General features: G+C 48.9%; 1 protein-coding gene across 1 annotated transcript in view; it reads right to left on the bottom strand.

The window, feature by feature from the left end:
- Positions 1–23,691, bottom strand: part of LOC144161799 (uncharacterized) — a 120,435-nt gene extending 96,744 nt beyond the window's left edge. The window contains exons 1-2 of the mRNA XM_077692400.1: positions 23,595–23,691; positions 18,045–18,126 (exon numbers count right to left, since the gene is read on the bottom strand). Coding sequence (XP_077548526.1) covers positions 18,045–18,126; positions 23,595–23,691 — 179 coding nt within the window. The remainder of the gene's footprint in view (positions 1–18,044; positions 18,127–23,594) is intronic.
- Between the last annotated feature and the right edge of the window lie 1,041 nt (positions 23,692–24,732).

Consider the following 24,732-nt stretch of genomic DNA (forward strand, 5'->3'; position numbering starts at 1 on the left):
ACAAAAGTCGAACGCATGTATTCACGCTCGCGCTTGATCAATGAGGCTCACCAAGTTAACATACCCAACGCGGGAAGGATGAGCGGTGGAGCAAGTACATGCAGGGCGGTGAGGGAGTCGAGCGGGAGGGGCGGAGTCCGAGTGCTGGCAGTCACGGCCAGGCTGTGACAAACATTACAATAAACGCGCGCGCTTGTCTCGTCCAGCCTGGCCGTGTGTCGGTGCGAGCTGTTCGCTGAGTACCGCCTGACCTGAGATGTAGCCGCTATGAACAGCTGAGTCGACACACGGCCGTTGAAAGACTCACTGAATGGAGGGCTATAGTGCTCGTAAAGGACCGCACTGTATATAGGCGCACTCTCCATTCCGTTGGCTACGCATGGCCCCCACCGGCGAGGCGGGGCATCAGTGGCGTATATCCAGAAATATCTTTTGGGGGTAGTTATATCCCCCCAAAAAGAAAAAAAAAGAAAAAAATTAAAATAGATGGACTGCCCGAGAACACCATATTATTTCGTTTGCTTACCTCATTCGATCGTTTTTGCATTGAAATTTATACATAAAGTGCGTAAAAAGCATGGGCGGGAAAGGTGTTCTGACACCGAACCCCCCCCCCCCCCCTTCAGTGGCTACGCCATTGCGGGGCATGATCGCTAACATGACGGAGGAGACCGAAATCGCTCTTAGGTTTTGGGTACATAGTAGCTGTATGCTGCGCACCATCTGTGCCCGATGCTTGTTCTGTCAGTCGCACATAGATGAAGTAAAGTTACCGCCGGTGTCGCACGCGTTCTTGTCTAACGCAAGCAGAAAGAATCCAGCTATTTTTTTCTCGTACGCCTAATAAACACATGAAGTGCCCGAGTAGTTCAGTTCCGTTTTTTAGAACAAAGGCTGTATTGTACCGGGTACAAATCCAGAAAACGCCTCGTTCCGTACATGATCTTCATGCTCAACCAAGGTCAAGCCAACGCCTCGTGGGGTTGCGCGTAGTGAAAAAGTCCAATCGCTCGTTCGTGCCAGGGAGAAATGGGGTGCGAATAGGAGGAAAGAGTAAAAGCGCGTGCCATCAGGAAATGATACCAGGAGGCGCTGGCTGCGTCCAAGTTCCAGGACAAAGTATATGAAAATGGAAGTGCAGGCGAAACGACCAAGACAATAACAAATGAAGTGAAAGAATCAGAGACAACGACCTGGAAAAAGAGGATGGACGCGAATATGATATCTACAGGATCGGGAAGCAGGAGATCACAAGGGAAAAATTCTTCGATAATACCAAAGGGAGTGCATTGCTTTTCGAAGCCCGGGCGGGTTGCTTGTGGACAAAAACGCTTATCCACGAGCCGGTACAGGAAGAACTGTTCGCAGGCTGCGGCAGGGAGCCAGAAACCATGCGACATATTGTAACAGAGTGCAAAGGTATCCGTCCAGTCCTCAGTGAGGGAGCCATCCATCTTCCGGAAGCCCTTGGCTTTAAGGTTAGTGGAAAAGTGAATTGGACAGCAGTAGTCGTTAGTAAAAGAAGGTTAGAATGTTGGTGGGAAAAGAGCAGAGAACAATCTGGGAAGACATGCGAACAAAGAAGTCAGACTGCCACAAAAATTTCATAAAGGTTTTTTTTTTGGGGGGGGGGGGGGGGGGGGGAGGTGATTGTACAGTGGAGTTACGACTAAAGTCGCTGCGCAACGCCAACCCGTTCCAAAGGGGACTCCGCTAAGCATCAACATCATCATCTTCCCTGTGCGCTCGTCTGTACCGCGCCGACTGCGCCGAGCAGCGTCTATGTTTTGTCTTACGGAACAATTGTGCGCGGGCTCACTGTGCGCTCAGTGCGCGAAAAGCGGGCTATCGCTCTGGAAACCTGGTTTAACCGTGTTTAACCCCGGTGCATTTTGTAGAATCTCACCTGGACAAACGATGCATGCTAGAAGATAAGAGAGGAGCGAGTTGATTACAAGGGGACGGGTTCAAGTGCGCCGATTCCACATTGGAACCTCCAGAGGTCGGTGGATACGGCATTGAAAACAAGCTGCAGTGCACCATTTTTTTTTTGCCGGAATGTCCTTTATTCATAACGAGGGATTTATACTCCTCAGCGTCCCACCTAGAGCAGTTTTTTTTCAAAGCTCTTTTATTCAATCAAAGTTTTCTTTCGAGATGGTTTGTAAGTAGTGACGTTTCTTCCAATAAGAGCTCAAACGGGCACCCACAATGCCATTTCACGATGCATAGTTTTTCGCGTCACAAGTCATAGAGTTCGAAAATATACGAGTTGGCGATACCTATATCCACGCTTTGGTAATTTTCTGCCTCACTGAACAATTCAGGATCCTATTCAGGAACACTGAAGTGTTCCTGAATAGGATCTCTAGTTTTTTTTTAGAGACCTTCGTATTTTTCAAGCAATCGTTTTGGCCCTCCACGCGTGACTGCTGAGTCTAGATCATGGTAAGGTTGTCATTTGCCCCTATTATGCTATGCTCATCATCTGTTCATACGCTTTCCTTGAAGAGGGCAATAGAGCAAAAAAAATCCTCTTTATTATCAGTTAATAGTTATGCATATTATCAGTTAATAGTTATGCATTTTTATTCATATTTTTTATTGCCTGAAGAATCATATCGAGGAGTTCATAATGGTCAGCGCATACGAAAACCGGACAAGAACAAGAAGAGTAAGTACGACACAAGCGCTGTGTCGTCCTTGTCCGCACTCCTTGAACGCACTCGAACTCGCCCAATTAGCTACCTTATTGCATATGGAGGAGGTCGAGGTACAACCTCAGCCCCCCTCTACCAAAACAAAAAAATTCTGACCACGCCCCTGCTCAGGACAGAGGCTTCCAGTAAAACGAAAGGAACATCACTGATCGCAAAAATGAATAAATGAGACAGGGCTATGAACAAAGAAAAAGACACGCCAGTCCCGTCCCACTGAACTCGTATGCTTTCTTTCTTGTTGGCAGCGCGCAACATAACGTACTTTTGATGCTATTTGCTCCCTTCGTTCTGTGCCTATAGCCTTGTTTTGTTCCTCACCATCCCGCAGAGGCTTGTCTTTATCTTCTTGCTGAGCACCTTTGTCACCACACATGTTCCCGCTGTCTTCTCAAGTAGTGCTCTGTACTGCCATGCATCGCCGTCACTGTCATGTCTTCTAAAATATTGTCCTGACTGCTCCGCCATCGTCCTTCGCAGAACACGTTGACAGCCCGGCCAGTGCTCCAGCCCGTCTATATCGGGCAGCTCGCGCAGAGGAGAGTTGGTTTTCGTAATGCAGTACTAGCTGACGTTTCACATTTTGTTTTCCCACAACTCTAGCTGGTAGTTACAGGCGCGCGTTACCAAAGCTCACCCTTAACAGCAAAGCGATCTAGCTCAATCCGCGCTTCTGGGCCCTAGGTGCGTAATATGGACTGGATTGCCACTGCATGTGAGGGGGGAGGTCGGGGCGCATACCTCATTACGAGGAAGATGCAGGATTTTTCCGAAGTAGGTACCTTTTCTGGTTGCTTCACACTATTTCTTAATTAAACAAACATCCTAAAACCTGCAACACAAGATTTATTACCGATTTTCGTTAATTATGTGGTTGTTGCATTCTTGTACGCAATGTCCGCCAGGTGTGTGCGTGAGGGGGAGGGAGGGAGGGAGGGAGGGATTGCTTTAATTACTCGAATTTCGGGCCGGTAGGGCGCTCTGGCACTTCGACCCCATAAAAATCTTTCCGCCGCGTCTTGAAATAGAGCCAGAGACCTACCTAGGCTTATTAACGGAACGTCTCACGTACTGCGCCCATCGCGCAGCTTCACGCGCTAATAAATGGGACGGAGATAACGAGCGGGGAGGCGAATCGCCTGTAACCTCCGGGTCATCGGACTGGGAACAAAATGCTAATTGCACTAAGCGAAAACAAGGAGCACGTGCGCCGCAGGGCAACACGCGCACTGCTAGCTTCATAATTTGAGCTCGGTCACACTAGAAAAACAAAGGGTTATGGAAGGATTGTCAGGTACCTCGTGGCCAACGCTAACGAGGTTCTTGATTCTCCTGACACGGCATCTCCTGCAAAAGCTCCAGGGTTAAAAATTGAGAATATGTTCATAAACGTCGTATCATTCCACATAAAGCCATAAACTGCCAGAGCCGCCGCCACCGCGTTTGGATTGGATTGAATTGGATTGGATTAAATTAAATTGAATTGGATTGGAAATCGTTTTAGCAGCCGTAAGAATGATAATCAGCTAATCCTGGACAACCAGGAAACTTAAGAATAACCAGCGGAACCTTAGCTTACGCGACGTATATTCTGGCATAGCCGAGCTAAGCCTCTGCTAATTTTTTGTGTGACCTACAGTGGGTAAACATATGTTTAATGTAAGCATATGGTTCTTTACAAATGAAGAATGATCTTCATTGACAACCAAAGACCTCTGTCCCTCAGATGGCGCGACATAGTTGTCATCTGCTGCCCCCATGCTGAGCACGAGCGCGCGGGTAAGATTTCAGGCTGGTGGCCCAAAACAATAACTTGGGTATATCCGCGATTTCGTAGCGCGTTAAGGTATCCAGGAGGCCTGCGTTAACCCGAAGCCCTCCACTATGGCGTCCCCTATACCAGGTCTTTTCTATAGGCGCGTTATACATTTCACAATTCACTTTTTTGCAGCTGCTCCCAACTAAGATCTGTGGGTTGGGGGTGGTAAACGTTCCATGGGAATCTGGAGGAGAACGACTCCTCCCCCAATAATCAGGGGTAAAAGCTGGACATAACACTCTGCTGCCGAGCTTTCGTAACGAGCGCGTAGAGAAAGATTACAAAGTCCTTGATAGACATCTGGTACTGGAGATCGACTGCTCTCTCGAAGCTTTCGGCGTTTCTTTTCATGTTGTGGCTCCTCAGTATAGCAGCGTTGGCAGACAGTTGGCACAGTGATCTCGGTGATGAGCCGGGGAGCCAGTTTTGTTGGTTTGACGTGGGCTTAGCTGCGTGCTCCTTAGAAGTGCGACTGACTACCACCGCCCCACAAGAGTGATAACCCGACTGCCTGCGATGCTAGGAGCGGCTCCTTAAATGTCATTTGCGTATATTTGCTCTAACGTTCTCAATTCTTCTAGCGGCCCTGTCAGGCCGCCGGGAGAGCTGGTCTCCGTCGTCTGCAACGCCCGTGCCACCAGCATCTGCAAGCACCGCCAGCGCTTTCTGGCTTCTTTTCCCAAAGGGGACGTGCAAGTGAGAGATGGCGTTGTAATGAGAACGGGGGGAAGGGGGTCATCCCTGTTAGTGGCAGGGCTTGCTACATTAGGGGTACGTCGTTGTCCTTTCTCTGGTTCCTTTATACTTGGTAGCCTTATTATTTGGGGTCCCGAGGCTGAGAGACGTCTGCTGTTTCATTCGTTTTCTAAAGGAAATATACATGGCTTTAGGCGAAACGAAAATACGGCGGTCGCGTGTGCGCAGAAAAGTCATCCGGCGCAACCCCATGCGCATGCGCGAAAAAAAAAAAAAAAAACAGGTTGGAGAGGAGTTAGAAGTAAGGCGAGGCAGATTAGGTAGAGTTAACGCGGTCCGCCAGCTAGTGCGTGAATCACAGCTCAAACGATGGCAGCGGGCGAGGCGGGCGGAACAGCGTCAACGTGGCAATGGGAAACACCGGCCGCACGTTGCCTCCAAATAGGTAGGCAATGCGTCATACGTAAAACACTGGCCGCACGTCACAACGTCGTTGGTTAACCATCTGTACGGAGTGCCGGTCACATTTTTTTAATATTCTCTTTATCTTGCCGATGTCGTTCCCGTGCGTTCGTGAAAATTCCCGCTCGCCCTCGTAGTGCGACGTTTTTCTCTCGAGGCCTGTAACAGGGGGCGCGTCCATTAATGTGGCCGTTATCCGGCAGAGCTTGCTTCACCAACACCGCTATCGCACGGTGTTATCGACCCCCGCGGCCATTCTCTCTTCGTTTCGTCTCTCTTCGTCATGTCGGACCTCTCGTTCCAACATGTTCGAACCTGCAGCATCGGCGACGGTCGCTGCCGGAGTACTGTGACTCGCGCGGCGTCGCCAGAAAAAAAATCGTTTTGAACACCAGATAATGAGAAAAACTCAACATCTTGATAGAAACAGCCTACAAAAAACGCGCTTGACGTCCTCATTGAAATCCTTTCTTCTCGTGAAAAAACCAAAAAGAAAAACCAACGGAATCCAGGCTTCGGAGACCCGCACACAAAGGAGAGAGATGGACAACACTCACGCTTTACACTTATGTACCAACAGGCCCAGCACCAACCTCCCATACTTCTCGTGTCCTTCAACTCGGAGCGGCTAACACTCTGTGGAACTCATCGAAGCCGAGCCCAAGAACCTACGCACCAGACTCATCCTATCCACCACCGGTCGTCGTGTCCTTCTGACCCTCCGCTACGCAACAACACCTGCTTCAGAAGCCTTACAACGCATTCCGTCCTCAATCTAGTCTCACACCACTGTATGAACCCAGAGTTCGAAGTCAAACATCTTTGCAAAATATTTCGCGCCCATTCTGACTCTCGTTACACGAATGCCCGCCCCCTAGCCCTTACTTCAAGCTCATGCACAGAGCAGTTTTGAATTCGCAAGCCACACTCCTTACCTCCCTCACAACGCTATCCATATCTACGACAAAAGCTGAAGAAACTGCCGTACGCCTCGCTGCTACTTCCGTCTCTGGTTACATTCCGTCAAGATCCTCCAGATCCATTTCCCTCGGTAATGAAGAGCAGTGGGAGGGAGCGCTGGGCAGCTCGGACCCAGAGGTCCAGATACTTCTGGTCACGCGCGCTGACAACGTCGCCGCCGGCATCAAACCGAGGCTACACCGCTGCCATTAACCCGCTTAAGACTCAATAAAGTGATCACCCTCTTCTTCTCCGGTTACATTACCATTCTCACGGCTCCCAGCAAGCCTTACACAACATTCGACGCGAACGCATCTCACTTCCTGTCTTGCGGATACTTACATCAATCTACCCCCTTTTCGACGTCTATATCGTCTGGACGCCACGCCACTCGCCCCTGGAAATAAATGAGGCGGCCCACGACACTTCCCGCACAGTCCCACACAGGGCATTTCTATCAGAGGCAGAACCATAGCGCAGCCTCACATTCTCCCCCCCCCCCTGACTCCCCCTATTCTATTTCGCTACCATGACATCCTCCACCACTAACGCAAACTTCGCCGTACATTGCCCCAACCGCACCCCAGACTAACCACGGAAAAAAAATCATTCATTTGGCGTCGCTTAAAACACCTCACACAACGCACCCGTGCTACACTCTATCTCTCCTACCTCACACCCCCTCAGCTGTCATTTCTGCCCCCCTGATAACACCGCGTACCACATGGGGTGGGCTTGCCAACAAACACCGTCTCTCGTCGCCATCTTCAGCCCTTCTCACGAGCAGTGGGAGGGCATGCTGACAAGCTCGGACCACTCTGATCATATGGCCACCCGTGCAGGGCCCCAGCCGAGTACCGAGGGTACCTGCACTGAGGCCAGCCCATTACACCAAGGGACAGCTCACTACCCACCCGGTTTGCTCCAATAAACGTCTATTGTCTCTATATTTCAGATATAGGGGTTGTTGCAAGGTCCTATTGATTAGGTTAAAGCAGGAGCTACACTAATACTCCTGTCACACGGGCACTTTCAATTGCGATTGAGTCGATCTGGATCGAGCTCAATCCGGATCGGGCACCTGCTACACGGCAGTTTCAATCGCGATCGAGCTCGATCCCGCTCGAACTCAATCCTCGTTTCTCAAGCGCGATCGAGGCTTCCAAGCGCGATCGAACGAAAGCGGCGATACTCTCGTCCCCGCTCAGTAATGGCACAGAATGTGACAACTTGAACTAACGCCACAAATTGTGTCAAATAACTTGACCCAAATAAGCGTGAGGTAATATTTACATAGTTACGTATACCTACAACCGCGCGAAGTTACCAGACGCCGGCCGCAAGTACATGGTTAGCGCCATCTGGCGAACACGAGCGCAACCCGTGCAACTTCTCAATCGCGATTGAAACGTGCCGTGTAGCAGCGGCAGTACGTCGAGCGCGCTCGAAAACTCGATCGCGATTCACTTCAATCGCGATTGAAAGTGCCCGTGTGACAGGGGTATAAGGTAGCACTTACAGATCAAGAACGGGCTTTAAAAGGGTCGCATCATTTTTAACGTTCTTTTGCCTGCAAGTCCGGTATTGAGCAATGGATGGAAGCGTTTATTGACGGAAAAAACAACACGTTTAGCATGTGGTATATGACCCTCCCAATACAACCGGCAATAAGAAATGTCTGCTGTGTTCTCCTTTAGGTTCTTTGTTTTTCTTTCATTTTTTGTTAGAGACAGATTTCTTCTTTTTAACCCTCTACGAGACGTGTCCCGCGTCTTTGAACGTCAGAGGAGTGTGTCGCACTCCGTCTGACACGTGCACATGGACCAAGACTGGAAGCGAGAAAAAAACCTTAACCGTGGGCCAGCCACGCATGCTATGCCCCGTCGAGCCGTATTTATTCAAGAAGACGGCGAAACCACGACTGGCGCCGAAGCGTATCGAAGGGTTAACTGGCGTGACACCCAACCGGGCTCAGGCGGCACGGCACTCGCGCCGTCTCCGTAGCCCGACGTCGCGTCCTTTGGGGCAAGCGGCGTTGGGAAACCGCCGATGTTTGCCAAGCTGCCAGCCCCTTGCGCTGTCGTCCCCTCCTCTGTGTTCGCGCCGCGGAACCATGCGGCCAATCAAACGTGCCGAGCAGCCAGGAGCGTTCATGACGCCCCGAGCCGTCTTCTCGGGAGAGGAGACAAAGTTTGCGCCGCTGCCGTGGCCGCTGATTTATGTTTCCTCTTGTTTCGCATTGCGGCCTTGCACGCCGGTGCACCGAGCTAGGATCAGACCCGAGATGACGATTCAAATGAGACAGACGCTATTATCGCTCGCGTGAAAAGAAATAAAGGGGGCTGGCTAACGGGCCCTATCTGAATACATACGCGGAGCCGTTGGTGCCCGTGCGCACGTCTTGCATGACTGAGCGCCAGGCCAAGGGTACTCGCTCAAGTTCCCAGCTCCGCTTATTGCATTCCAGGCCGTCGTGCAAGGATTGGGCGCACTGCACAGACAAAAAGCTGGCTCTCCCAATATTTCTTGTATGTGGCTTCGCACCACGGCATGCAGCAATGGCGCAAATGCTTTTTTTTTGTTGTTGTTACGCGCTTTTGTTCAGGCAATCCCACCGCAACATATAAGCTATAGCCTCGAAGGAATTCTATACGCCGGGGTTAAAGATAATTTATTTTTCCCCTGCCATTTCGGTGGAGGAGACTTAAGTACTGAGCAGCCGCTAGACCTTCAAGTTGCGAAAAAGTCTTAGCGCCGTATTCTGAGTCCCTCCTCTACTCCATTCCCTCTCTCCATTAGGCTGAGGGGAGGATTGCGCAATGCTTATGGATGGGGGAATCCATTTCATGGACCTCCTCCATTGGAGGCTCCAGTGGAGCAAGGACTCAGAATACCAGGGTTAAACAGTTCTGCTGTGAAAATTTCCGCAGCTTGCACTAGTGGTCCAAGGCCGGAGAAACAGCAGAGCTGGCGGCCCCTCTCCCTTCGTCGGATACCCGGCTGTTACGTCTCACATGGATTTCCGAATTCGCCGCTAATAAAAGTTCTCTAGGACAAGAAGGGGCCGATAGTTTTAAAAAGTGTGCAGGCTTTCACATCTGTCCCAAAGTGGACCGCGTTGCACGCGCTAGAACCCGCGACAACCGGCTTCTCGAACTTGCAGTCTGTAGCGTGAACTTGGCGTCTGGGCTCCCAACTTCAGGTGCGAATGCATGTGAACTGTCGAGGAAACAGCCCGCCAGAGATCACGCCACAAACGCTGGGCAAAGTGTTCTCAAAGGTTGAGCTGGCCGGCGCCGGGCACTCCTCACGAGGCGCAAGCTCAAGTGCGCTCCGTATTTTTCTTGGTTTTTTTTTTTATAACACTAGACTGGTTGGGAATGGCCTTGACGAAAGCCTTCTTCTTCCTCATCGGGATGTTTAGTAGCGCCTACTGCGACGCTTGCGAGGTTGAAGAGACAATCGAGCATGAGCGGGTTGTAGCGGCTGGCAATGCATATGGGGTCCTGAGTGAGGACTTCACCTCCTGAAGAGTCCACGCAACTTTTTCCCACAATAAAGATCTTTATTCTCCTCCTCCTCGAGCATGTGCTTTGCCGTTTCCCCAGTATTCATCAGAAAGACGCGTGTTGGCCGCCGAGCTCAGCCGATTGGACAATCAACCATTCACAGTAGAGACCATATTAGCACATCCACCCCTACCATCGACTTCGCAGAAGGTAACACAAAACCTCCGTTTCATGAAGGGCACAGTCTTAGATGAAAGACTATAGTGCTCTCAAAGGGACTAAAGTACGTGCGCGTCCCCGCTCCTATCCCCTTCTTTTCGCTTGCCCTCTCTTTCATCCCATGAACACCCCTCCCCCAGTGCCGAGTACCAATCCGGGCTGTACGCCTGGATAACCTCTAGGTCAAATTTCCATTCGCTATTCTCCTCCCCCTCCTGGACAGCGGAACTAAGAGCTTGCACAGCTGTGCCCTTAAAACATTTCAATCACAACTCAGTGAGTAATACTGATCTGATTTTAGTTTTATTGGGGTCCGCCGTGGCGAAGGCTGTGAGCACAGGCATCCTCGTAAGCCACGCGTTTGGCGTGGGCCTCAGATCAGCATGGAGCGCATGTGCGTCCATGCTGTCTTCATGGGCACGAGTGGACCTGGCACGAGTCCGCCTCGGCGGGCATTTTCCAAACAGCAGGGCCCCTTGGAAAATCAGGAGCAGGGGCCTTTGGCTTCTTCTGGGCAGTATCAGTGCCCAACTTCCCCTTGTACGGTCTCGTGAAAGGCACATTTGCCGGTGTTTTCGCTCACCCCAGGGCTCGTGCGGGATCGGCGAACAGTGCCCTCGTGCTCTCAGGAGCGCGTGCATTCTGTGCGCGCGGCGGCTGTTAATGTGTTCAAAGGTCGAAGGGGCTACTACAAACGCACTCATGTTCCCGAAGTATTACATCTGACATCCGAACTTCCGGTGCCTCTTTATGACAGCCGAAGCACGAGTGAGACAATTTGGCTGCCGATAAAACCTCCTTTCGTACTTTGACAGGGCAAGACCTTAGTTCTGGCTGCGTTATTTTAGGGGCGAAGCCGTGGGGCGACAGCCGTGGGTCTGTCCATCCCTTGTGTCTCGTGGTACGTGACCGCCTAGTTCGATGACTCACTCGCAGGTGGCGCTGGTGTGAGTGACGTCATGAGGACGTCACTCGCACGTGACTGACACTATAAAAGGCAATCGCTGTTGACGCGCTTCCTCTTTCGCAACGAGTCACCGGATGGAGGAGGTGGTTGTTGACAAGGCTGCGGAGCGGAGGGCGCGCAGGGCGGCGGCAGCGCGCGCTCGCCGACAGGATCCCGCCGTGCGCGAAAGAGAGGCCGAAGCATCTCGTCTAGAAAGTCGCGCTTAAACCGCGCGTCGGCAGCTTCGGGCTGAGCTCGCTTGATGCGTTTTGCAGCCGCCTCGCGAGCTCTCACTGCATCGGGGTTTGCCTGCCGATACGAGCGCTTGCTTGCAGCCTCACGAACCCTACAACAACAACAACAAACGAATAAGAACAAAATAAAAGTTGATTTGTACAATGTACGCACACAGTCTTACGTCTTTCTTAATGATGTAATGGGCGAACTTTCACGGGAGAGTTACGGTTACCGATGATCTCCCCCTCTCGAGCTTCGCCCCACTTATCATCATTCATTCCGTGGATATGGCGTGATTTTTTGTCTAGGCTATAATGTACCCGATGAGGCACGGGTGAGCCAAAAAATTGGCGCAGCTTGCACTCGTGGTGCGAGGCTGGAGATGCATCAGAGCTTTACGCCCCCTCTCCCTTCGTCAGGGATCCGGCTGTTGCCCCTCGCATGGATTTCCGAATTTGCCGCTAAAAGGCCCTGATCGTTTTAAAAACTCCGCAGGCTTTCACATCTCTCCCAAAGTGGACCGCGTTAGCACGTGCTAGATCTCGCGGCCAAGTCCAAAGCGAACGCCCGCGCTATGAACCCAAAAGAAATGCTGTGCGCCCTTAACGCGATGATAGCTAGCCTCGCATAGCGGCGCGCTTCCTGATAAGTTGCTTCTTCTAGGAGGTCCGGATCTTCTTTTGTCGCCCCATCCCACGTGCGGGGCCCAGCATCGGAGAAAGTTCTGCTGCCGCCAAATGTCACAAGAAAGAGGCGTTTTCTTGTTGAAGGAGCTTCTATAAAATCGAAGCTGCACGTAGAAGAACCAGAAGGAATAAGAAGAAGCCCACACAGCGAAGCAGGCCGAGCCGCTCACGTTTTAAGCAGAGAGATCCCCTTGGCGGCGGTACCAGCGCAATCTCGGCATTATTAGTGGGGCATGTGACGTCAGGAGGAGAGGACAGGTGGCGCGGGCGTTACTGTTCATTGACGGCGCAAGCAATTCCATCTTTCTTCATTCTAATGCTTATGTTTCCAATTTACAGTTTTGTGTAGCGGAGGCATTAGTACTTCTTACGCCTGATTCCTAGCCAATCCCACACGCGAGTGCGTGCCATGTCACAAGGAACATCACCAGACGCACGCTCACGTGCACTTGGCATTTTCTTGCTCTTTTTTTCTGTTCATTGACGGCACAACCAAGAGCTCAAACAGTTCTGCAGTTAAATTGGATTCAGGTATTGTTTTACTGCTCCAATACACTTGTGATATTCGATATTGCGTCCTAATGTCGGTTATTTAAGAGCTCCTCGGTGATGAGCTACGTCTTGAGTGGCAACGGGAATATAGTCTAGTTCGCTATGAGAAAGAAACAATGATTACTCCAGTTTCTTGAACCAAAGCGCGTGCTTCGGCACTCCCGACAAAGGCACAGTCACACGCGCACACACGACCCCACATGTGCCCATAATAACTAATATACAATCACAGCCGCACACCCGTGCCCCCATGAAAACGAAAGGAAAAATCTGGAGGCTATATTTACAGTGTCGCGACAGTGACACGAACGAAGTTGCTGTTTTGAAGTGCCCTTTGCTACCATTGGACGGCTGTTTGGAAAAAGCCCAGCAGCTTACTACATCGGTGCCCTTTCTTGAAGAAATCAAGAAGTAAAGGTGGCCAGTTACCTACGGCTTTGAGTTAGCTCGTTTGAATGATGTAACTGTCATCGCTTTAAATATACAAAGTGGTGCGCTCATGCCGTCTGGAAGTGTCTGTCAGACGTGTCGCTTTAAATATGCAGAGTGGTGTCCTCACGTCTTGTGGAGGTGCCAGACACACGTACAGTTATACTCGCCAAAATACAAACAACCGTCCTGTCATATGCGTCTTAAAAGAAGAGTGCCGGAATAGTGGCCCTTTCACGCAAAAAAAAAAGCGGGCTTGCTTGCTTTCGCCGTTGTTAAATGAGGTAGGTATTTCAGGCATCATATAGGCCTTATTGTGGTGCACAAATCTTTGCTGGGCACTGTTGATAAGAACTGCAGAAGGTAAGGCTTAGTTAAAGTATAGATTCATGACACAGGTATGCCAGGACTGTGGGTGACTCCCGTGGCGTAGCCAGAAATATATTTCGGGGGTGTTATACGCCACCGGGAAAATAAAAAAAATTAAAAGAGATCGAGACTGTCTGGACGCCCACATAATATATGTCATTTTTCTGCATTCACAAATTTTGGGGGGGTGTTCTGACACCGAAACCCCCCCTCCCCGTCCTGGATACGGCCTTGGGTGACTCTGTCATACCAAATAACTGGATGCTTGCTCTACTGCTTCCCAATGGGCGAAGAAATTTGGAAAGGAAGTTTATGCACCCCTGTTCAGGGGGCCAGGCTTTGCCACCAAATTGCCACCGTAGGAAATTCATAGATTCATAGATTTTGTTTCTGTCAAACAAAGTAGAGCATGAAAGAGGACACAAGGAAAAAAGCTGCAAAATAGAACTTGAGGACCCTTTATGACACCTACAGCAGTAGTGTATTGAAGCGCAGCTTCGAAATTCAAACGGGTGGAAACATTGTACAACAAATTCTGTGACACAATTTCAAGTTTAACAGAACACTACAGAATTAAAACGAGTGATAACATTGCATACCCAGACCCTGGTACACATTTCTCAGTTAACAGATTTATGCAATTTCACACAATTCCATTACACAATTCTAACGGCAACATAGTCAAGCCAATGGCGACAGACACACACACACACACACACACACACACACACACACACACACACACACACACACACACACACACACACACATATATATATATATATATATATATATATATATATATATATATATATATATATATATATATATATATATATATATAAGACAGAAATAAGAATTGGCAGTCAAGAAGACCTCGGAAAGCAAAGGGGAGGATGTAGTAGCTCAAGATAAAGAATTTGGAAAGTAAGAAAGTGGAGAAAAAATGCCCGCTAGGTGGGATCCGAACCCACGACCTCCAGAATACCGGTCTGGTGCGATAACCACTACGCTACCGGCGGGGCTACTTTAGCCTCCACTTTCTGGGGTATTTATGTTCAGGTGTTTTTGTTTCCTGCGCTTGGGGGTGGTAGCCAGCGCCACTCGGACTACTCGGGGTGAAGGGGACCTTCTTTTTAACCCCCGGGCCGTTTTTTCTCCACTTTCTTATTTTCCAAATTCTTTATCTTGAGCTACTACATCCTCCCCTTTGCTTTCCGGACTACTCGGACTACTCGGACTACTCGGGGTGAAGGGGTCCCCTTCACCCCGAGTAGTCCGAGTGGCGCTGGCTACCACCCCCAAGTGCAGGAAACAAAAATACCTTAACATAAATACCCGAGAAAGTGCTGGGGAAACAGCCCCGCCGGTAGCGTAGTGGTTATCGCACCAGACCGGTGTTCTGGAGGTCGTGGGTTCGGATCCCACCCGGCGGGCATTTTTTCACCACTTTCTTTTCGACTAAAAAAATTCTTCATCTCTTTCTATGGCCCACCACAACCTCCCCTTTGCTTTCCGAGGTTTTCTTGACTGCCAACCCTTATTTCTGTCTTATTTTCACGGAGCCCCTCATTTCCCATTTTCTGATTCGCTATATATATATATATATATATATATATATATATATATATATATAGGGTTTGGAAATGAGGCCCTCATTTCCCATTTTCTGATTCGCTATATATATATATATATATATATATATATATATATATATATATATATATATATATATATATATATATATATATATATATATATATATATATATATATATATATATATATATATATATATATACATATATATATATATAGGGTTTGGAAATGAGGGGCTCGTTAGGAAATACAGAAAGAAATGCCGGCAGTCTACAACGCCAAAGAAGGCATAGGGGAAGGTTAGACTATTTTTTTTACCGTTAGTGACGTTACATTATTATTAATTTTTATTAATTACGTCAGAAAGAAAGAAAGAAAAACACGCGCCCAGAGTGGGGACCGAACCCACGCCTTTCGATTAGATCTCGAATGCCTTACCAATTCGGCTATCTGGGCGACTGTGTTCTGCTTCACTTTCTGGGCTATTTATATTTACTACAACTGTATCTGACGCTTGAGGGTGGTAGCCAGCGCCACTCAGACTACACGGGGAGAAGGGGACCTTCTTTTTCAACCCCCGGGGCGTGACGCGAACGTCTACAGCCGGTCATGAGCGGTCAACTGGCGGGAAACCCTCTTATGCTACCTTGGCAGCCTTGATGCCAAGGTAGCATAAGAGGGTTTCCTTGCTGCCAAGGTAGCATAAGAGGGTTTCCCGCCAGTTGACCGCTCATGACCGGCTGTAGACGTTCGCGTCACGCCCCGGGGGTTGAAAAAGAAGGTCCCCTTCTCCCCGTGTAGTCTGAGTGGCGCTGGCTACCACCCTCAAGCGTCAGATACAGTTGTAGTAAATATAAATAGCCCAGAAAGTGAAGCAGAACACAGTCGCCCAGATAGCCGAATTGGTAAGGCATTCGAGATCTAATCGAAAGGCGTGGGTTCGGTCCCCACTCTGGGCGCGTGTTTTTCTTTCTTTCTTTCTCACGTAATTAATAAAAATTAATAATAATGTAACGTCACTAACGGTAAAAAAAATAGTCTAACCTTCCCCTATGCCTTCTTTGGCGTTGTAGACTGCCGGCATTTCTTTCTGTATTTCCTAACGAGCCCCTCATTTCCAAACCCTATTATCGCGCGAAAGCTTAGCGGGGGCCTCGGTTCTGGCAGCCTTGATGCCAAGGTAGCATAAGAGGGTTTCCCGCCAGTTGACCGCTCATGACCGGCTGTAGACGTTCGCGTCACGCCCCGGGGGTTGAAAAAGAAGGTCCCCTTCTTCCCGTGTAGTCTGAGTGGCGCTGGCTACCACCCTCAAGCGTCAGATACAGTTGTAGTAAATATAAATAGCCCAGAAAGTGAAGCAGAACACAGTCGCCCAGATAGCCGAATTGGTAAGGCATTCGAGATCTAATCGAAAGGCGTGGGTTCGGTCCCCACTCTGGGCGCGTGTTTTTCTTTCTTTCTTTCTCACGTAATTAATAAAAATTTATAATAATGTAACGTCACTAACGGTAAAAAAATAGTCTAACCTTCCCCTATGCCTTCTTTGGCGTTGTAGACTGCCGGCATTTCTTTCTATATATATATATATATATATATATATGACAGAAATAAAGTTTGGCAGTAACCTCGGAAAGCAAAGGGGAGGATATGGTAGGTCATTGAAACAGATAAAGAATTTGGGAAGAAAGAAAGAAAGTGGAGACAAAATGCCCGCCAGGTGGGTTCCGAACCCACGACCTCCACAATAGCGGTCTGGTACGATAACCACTACGCTACCAGCGGGGCTATTTTTCCCCTCCACTTTCAGGGGTATTTATGTCAATGTAATTTTTTTTCCTGTGCTTGGGGGTGGTAGCCAGCGCCACTCCGACTTCTCGGGGTGAAGCGGACCTTCTTTTTAACCCCCGGGCCATGACTCGAGTGTCTACGACATGTCGAGAGTGGTCGCCCACCTGTCCAATCAAAGGGTCCGCCTTAGCCATATCAAGGCGGGCAGAAGCGTCCTCCGCAAAATCGGATGGCAAGAATCCCACTATACCTGTCACGGCCAATTACCCGAAGAGTGGACTGAGAAGATAGAAAGTAAACCATTACCGCGCAACATGAACCCCACAAGGCACGCCGGACGGCGCGAGGCCCGGGCCAGAGCCCTCTCCAGGACCCTGGAGGAAGACGACACTGTCCTCTATACAGACGCCTCCCTGCCCAAACACTCCACAAGGGCAACGGTCGCGGTCACCGGGTTGGACAAGCTGGTCACCTGCGCATCGATCAACACTCCATCTTCAGAGGAAGCAGAAGTGGCGATAGCCCTCGCACTCCTGCAATCTAACGTCACCAAGATCGTTACGGACTCACAAGCTGCGTACAAGAACTACAGATCTGGCTGGGTGTCCCTTGCGACTCTAAAACTCCTCGAAAAAGCTACGCCTCCTAAACAAAAGATCGAATTAGTTTGGGTCCCGGCCCACTCCTCTGTTGAGGGCAACGAATATGCTCATCAACAGGTCCGAGCGCTCAACTCCCGGGTCACCGAGGAGGAGGGAAGGGGATGGCAACCCATCACCAGCTACACAGATATAGTCAAATATTACAGGGACGGTAGGAAGACATTCCCACACCCCCACCACTCCTTGACTAGGGCAGAACAAGCGATATACAGGCAAATACAGGCAGGCTCCTTTCCTCACCCCTGCCTCCAGAATAAAATGTACCCTGAAATCTACAAGAACAGATGCCCTCACTGCAATGTACTAGGCACTCTCCAGCACGTCATAGGAGAGTGCAATTTCTCCAAAGACCGCCCCCCACCTATACCTATAAGTAATCCCCCTACTATCCTCACCGTTGACGAGCGATGGGAGATCTTGCTATCCAGCCCCGCCCTGGAAGACCAGCTCCGACTGATCCACAGGGGCCAGGCGGCCCTGGAAGCATATGGAACCCGTGAAGAGGGAGCCACCCCATCGGGCGCTTAACGCGCTCTGTCTGACAATAAAAGTTGTTTCCTCCTCCTCCTCGACCAGCGTTGAACCCTCTTAAGCTTCCTCTGGCACCAAGACTGCCAGAACAGAGGCCCTCGCTATGCATGTAGCGAATCAGAATAGGAAAATGAGGGGCTCGTTGAAAATAAGACAGAAATAAAGTTTGGCAGTCAAGAAAACCTCGGAAAGCAAAGGGGAGGATATGGTAGGTCATTGAAACAGATAAAGAATTTGGAAAGAAAGAAAGAAAGTGGAGAAAAAATGCCCGCCAGGTGGGATCCGAACCCACAACCTCCAGAATACCGGTCTGGTGCGATAACCACTACGCTACCAGCGGGGCTATTTTTCCCCTCCACTTTCTGGGGTATTGATGTCAATGTAATTTTTTTTCCTGTGCTTGGGGGTGGTAGCCAGTGCCACTCGACATCAGACACGGTTTAATTAATACACAACATTGGCTTACGGCACTTAAATAAAGGTATGACTGCACTAAAGCAAGACTGATTCCATTAATGCCATAATGACTGTGTTTTTTTAAATAGTATAGAGTGGTCAATTAAGTCACATGCCTTGGATAGGTCAACATATATCCCTATCACAATGAGCTTTTCTTCAAAAGCATCAATTATAATATGTTTTAGTTTAGTTGATGCCATTTCAGTAAATGGCTATTTTCTAAATCCATACTGAAAATGAGAAAGAACAAAATGCTTGCATAAAAGTTAGTCAATCTGCAATGAACAATTTTTTCTATGGCTTTAGATAGTACTGGTAGGATAGATACCGGTCTGTAATTGTAAAAGTCAGAAACAGAACCACTTTTATGTATTGCAACAATTTTTGCCGCATTTCTTTTGGGAAGACACCAGTACTTAAACAGCGGTTGAAAATATATGCCAGTGTCGGGGTCAATAAGTCTATTACAAATTTAAACGGTTGAATTTGAAAACCATCTTTATCTTTAGATTTACTCGATAGAAAATTTGAGAACATTGATATTACTTCTGATTCAGTAGTTGCGAACAAAGTTTCTTGGACGCTTGGTGCCATACAGGCATGATGAACAGGAATATTTTGTGCTGGACACAAAGCGATTTTGTGATATTAATAATAAAAAAACGATTAATCTGATTGGAAAGCTTCTTTCCGCACAGAACTTCCTTTTTTTTTCAATGGTAAAAATGGCGTTGTGTGGCCGCAAGTTAAGCAAGTGATTTAGTTTGTCCCATTGGTCTCACGCGATGTTGCGCAAAGAGCCACCGAAAAGATTGCTTAAATATTCCAGTTTGATCCTCTTTAATTCTGGATTTAACTGATTGTGGCATTTTTTTATATGTGCCTAGTTTTGCAGGACCTCGTGATTTAATAATAGCTCGTCTTTTTATTCAAACGGCGTGGCCAGTCACCGTGAAATGCTTTACGTTCAATGAAGTGTGCAATTACATTGAATTGGTGAAGACCGACCAATACGTATTACAGGTGGCCCACGCCATTTGAACCAACTACTTTCTGTGTTCGTCCCGTTTGAAACTCAGGAACGGATGGAGCGGTCGTTTCAACAGCTCGCGTTGATTGCAACACCTGGATCATGACACCGATGTTGTCCAGCACTTACGGTGTTGCAAGCTGCTTGTTCTATGATGTGAACCCGGCTGGGTCCCTCGTTACAAGGCCCCGGCTTTGCATGCCCCTCAGTTTACACATCAACTTTAACAAAGTGACTACGTGGAGTTGATTAAAAGTGAAGAACTTTGAACTAATTTTGTGATTGGGATCCCGTACGTTGTATAAAGAAGCTCCGATCCCCACCTTTTCGCCTGCCCTGTCTTTCATCTCCTGAACACCCCTCCCCCAGTGCCGGGTCGCAATCCTGGCTCTAAGCCTGGATAACCTCTCGGCCTTTACGTTCGCTTTTCTTCTCTCTATTTCTTAGGTAAGTCCAATTGAAAGAAAAAATTGCGGGACGCTTAAGCTTCGCCTTCAAGCGTGGAATGCCATAGCGTTATCGTTTCTCACGCGTTGGCCTCACGTTCCTCACGCGTGAGGAAGGCCCTGCGGTACGCACGTTTGCCTTAACTTTACTTCTGTTTGTGTGCTGTGTGCGTGATCCCGCGTCTGTCAGTTTGTGTGCTTATTTGAGTTTGTAGTGTCTGTATGAGTTTTTGTGTCTTCGCTTCCTTTCACTTTCGCACATCTCATGTTCATGCGGAGTAGCAAGCCAAGCTCGCTGCCAGGCTGACTTCTCTTCATCATTAAAAACATTCCTCCTCCCTCCCTCCCGTCCGGCACAGATATGCGGGGGCGCATCCATCACACATGTATCACGAGCGTGCGTGTGCTACGGTTTATTATACCGTAGCGCTGGCGTTACTGTACCCCCTAGCAGCGCCCGCGTACGGTCAAACTTTCTGCTTCTGTTCGCACGCCGTCTGTTTGGGTAGCGCCTTATGATCGCAGGTGTTTTCGTGGGTGCCGCAAGATGGTGCGGCGGAAATTCTCGCTCACGGTTAACGTCGCCGACGACGCCGGCTTTTCTGCGTCATGGGGTCTTACCGCTAAGTGCTTAAATTCTTAAGCAATTAATGCGTGAGGGGTAGCGTAACGGCCAGCGTCAGCGGTTAATGGTTGGCTGTTCTTGATCGTACGTGCCTTGGGACCGCCTTCATAACGCTGCTCGCGAAGTGGAGCTATCGCTCTTTGCATCAAATCAGGTTTTTGAGCACGTTTTTATTCTACCTTACTGTTTATTAGAGTTCGCACTTCAGATATTTTGACCTTCATAACCACAGACATCGAGCCTCAATGTCAATTTTCTCAACGGCACAGATCAGACTTTAGCGTTGAAAATGTCCATACATAACTTGGTTTCTGTTCCCATTGAGCATCTTGGCCGATACCCTGTGAGGGATTGAGCCGTTTCGCTCTTACGTGTGTTACCAGCAACAACGCCGTCAGGTTTTCGTGGGGCAGTGGTCTTATGAGCCTTTCTTTGGGTTGCGTTCAATCCACATCACGGGCTCCCTTTTAGAGTTGGCTTCCTTCATTGCTGACCTGTTAACGGCTAAGCACCCTTTACGGGTTGCTGGTGCACAGAAGAGCGGAAACGCCTCGCATTACAGCTGGCACTTCAAAAGATGTGCAGCTTCCCTGCGATTCGTTGAAATGGTGCTACGAGGTAAATCTTTCATCAGTTTTTCATCTGGGGTGGTATTCTCGTAACTGTCCCTTTCGAAAACATCCATTTTGCGTCCCTTTCGTCGTGACGTACTTCCGGTTAAGCAGTGGGCCTTTTATTCAAATAGCGTAACTGTTCTTGCAAACGCATTTTAACGAAGTGAAACCGTATCAGAGTATCTTTTATGTGTTTATTGTTCCGCGAGCGAACTGCGACAAAAAATCGTCTGCTCCAGATCGTCTGCTCCGAGTAGCCGCGGCTCATAGCTCCGCCGTGCTTGCATGGCGTCACATCCGGGTGTTCGCTTTTAGCCAATCAGGGCTCGCTCAAAAGGGACACTTTTGAAAGGGACACAAAAGGGACAAAACACGGGAATACCGCCCCTGTTGTTTCATGGAGGGCCGAGCATATGGAAAGGAAAAAAAGTGGCGTCGCTCAGGTCGAAGAAAGAGTGGGTCAACCTAGTCGAAATTCTGTCCCGAATTTTTCGTAGGACAGAAGCAACAAAAAAGGAAGAAAAGCCATAGAAGACACGCATTATCTGAAATGGCAGAGATTTTTGTCTAGAAAACCCTCCAAGAATTTTTGTGCTCTAGTTCAGAGAAGGAACAAGCTTACAGTACCAAAGGAAAATGTGACGTGCTAATTTAGCATGCAGATGGATTCGCACCCATGATTATTTAGTAGTTTACTAATCAGCTACATTTTGCACATGTTTAGTCTGTTGAGCTTAGTGAAGGGCTCAGCGATTTTTTTTTATTTGTGCTCAATCATATGCAATCACAGTCTACCCCAAGCGCATGGACGGAACACCTGTTGACGCTCGGCAGCGCATTGAGTGGCGAGCCCGAAACCGCGGTGCACGCGTAGTGTCCGCCGTTGTCGTGTGACCGGCGGAGAGAGGCGCTCGCACTGAGTCATTCATGTCTCCGGAGCCGTGTTCCGGGAACTCGCGCGCTTCCGAGCCGCGCCAAAGGAGCGAAAAGCGCGAGGAGAAAACAACGAGGCGTCCAGCCTTCATGCAGCCTAACTTGTTCGCATCCACTGCCTCCCACCCGAGGGCAGGTAAAAATAGAAGGCGCAGCGGCAGAGCGATGCCGACCCGCGAACTGCCGCCTCTCCTCAGATGCGACCGCGCCGCCAGGAGCCGCCGGAGCTGCAAAGCGCGCGAGCGCGAGCCCAACAACGCCGAAAATGCCGCCGCGGACGTCGACGGCGGCGGCCCGCGCGCGCGGCTCAAAGCTGGTGCAGCGCGTCGCCGCCCCCCTCCCCTTTTTGACGTTCGCTCTGTCGCAGAGGAGCCGTACTTGCCGTTCTGAGGTCGGAGGCACGTTGGACTTAACTATAAAAGACTTAGTGCTGGAAAGGCGTCTCACATTGCGATTCGACATGATCACGGGTGAACACCGCTTGGTGATCCTGACTCGTCGATCGGAAAATCTCGGAGCGCTGTTAAGCGAATGAAGTGGAGGGATAACAAAATAGCGCCTTATAGCTTGCACCATGAACGTTTGCGATGCTGGGATTCCACACGGTAATAAAATTACGCCGCATAAAAAATTTGGTTGCACAACCGTTCTAAATTTGAGCGCTGAAAGTTTCCTACGCTGTGTAGAGGAGGAAGAGGAATAACTTTCTTATCAGGGGGGCATGAATGCCCTGTTGGGCAAGTAGAGGGACACAAAGGAAAGGGGGAATAATCGAGGAAAAAAAACTGTTCAGGGTTCAAGCACTTCAAATGGTGGATAGCATTTTAAAGTCCGTGAACATATAGTTCGCAACTTTTGTGAAGAGATAGGTGCTATGTATGACAGGAGTCGGTCCAGGTTATTACATCAACTTGTTGAGACCACTGGTCAGTGAGTATGCAATAACTTTCTCTAGAACTGAGGGGTCCTCTGGAACGCGTTGCAAATGTGATTCTTCACCTGTGGGTGGAGGACCAAGGTCCAGTAGTGGCTCGCGACTGGTCTTGAAGTGTGCGCAGTGCCATATCAAATTACGCAGGTTAGGGATGCATTTCTCGTCACAATACCGGCAGCGTTGGATGTGTGAGCTGGCTCCGTGGGTCCATTTATGTACTACATGAGGGGTTATGGCCGTGTTAGCATAAATCGTATTAGCTACCACCTCCCCCGAGCATGTGAGCGTCATGAGCGGGCCCAGTACACCCACCGGGGTGGTATCTTGAAGCCTCTTGCGACTCTCTGCCTTGAATTTCCGCAGGTAAAGTTGCCAGACTGGTCGTGGTAGATGTTGCAATAGGGCACTGGAAACCACTGGAGGTGTGTCAAGTCTCTCCTGGGTGGCGGTATGAGGCGCGTGATTGCCATGTGCCCCAGGCGTGTGTCCCGGGGACCAGACGATGCGGATGGCGATGCCTTCCAGTTGAAGGTCTCGGATGGCATGTAGTACATTTGTGGCCGTGTAATTAGGTGAAAATGTTGTGTTCAATTCTTTAAGGGTGACGTGAAAATTCAGGCCATGTACTCGGCGTTGTTTTCCTTGTTGGGCGGTATTTTTTGAAAAACAAATGTCGCTTCTGTGGGGGGTGTGCAGCCGGCTAGACATTATGCTCACGACAGCTTGTACGTTCCAGATTATCCAATACTTAGAAAACATTCGTCTGCCTTTTATTTACAACCTTCAAAGCCCGTGGTTATGTTCAGGGATGAAGTCAGCCTTTGTGCAAAGGCGGGGTTTTTTTATTAGGGGTAACCCCGGTTTTTAGGTTAAAAATGAGCATCGCCCAAATTAGCTGCTAAACTTCCCTTCCGTCCCTTAATATGTCGGTATGGTGGCTCCCTGGGTAACAATTAAAGCAAAGTGGCGGCAGTATTGTTACAATATGGTTGTCATGTGTATCTCACAGCAAATTCTTACGACGCATATCTTAACGCACAACCCGGTTCAGAAATTTCCAAAAAGGTCACCTACTTTTATTTGATGATTGTTTTGGATACCTTATATTAAAATATATACCTTAAATTAGGTAGCGATACGTTTATTTTGGAATGTGCGTCATTAGCAACTTAATAATTACTAACATTCTTGCACGGGATGTCTTCCTGGCTATATAATTAATGCAACTGTCAATAAGCACTGTTTTAAAACGTTTGTTTCGGAATCATGTTAAACAAACAACAGCATATTCACAGAAAACAATCCTCGTGGACTTCTAGCTCCCATTTCAATATCCCGGGTTGGGCCTTTACCCTACGGGAGTTCTTTTCGCACGGAGAGAAGGCTTATTTTTGGGGAGAAAAAAAGAGAAAGCTATTTCTGTAGTTGCAAAGACCACAAATGGAAACGACATGACGTTGACTAGTAATGTGAATTATCCGGCCCCTCCCCTAAAACCGTAGCCTAGACTT

Source organism: Haemaphysalis longicornis, unplaced genomic scaffold, assembly GCF_048455015.1.
Source record: "Haemaphysalis longicornis isolate Haplotype H1 unplaced genomic scaffold, Haemaphysalis longicornis Haplotype H1 scaffold_1, whole genome shotgun sequence".
Lineage (NCBI taxonomy): Eukaryota > Metazoa > Arthropoda > Arachnida > Ixodida > Ixodidae > Haemaphysalis > Haemaphysalis longicornis.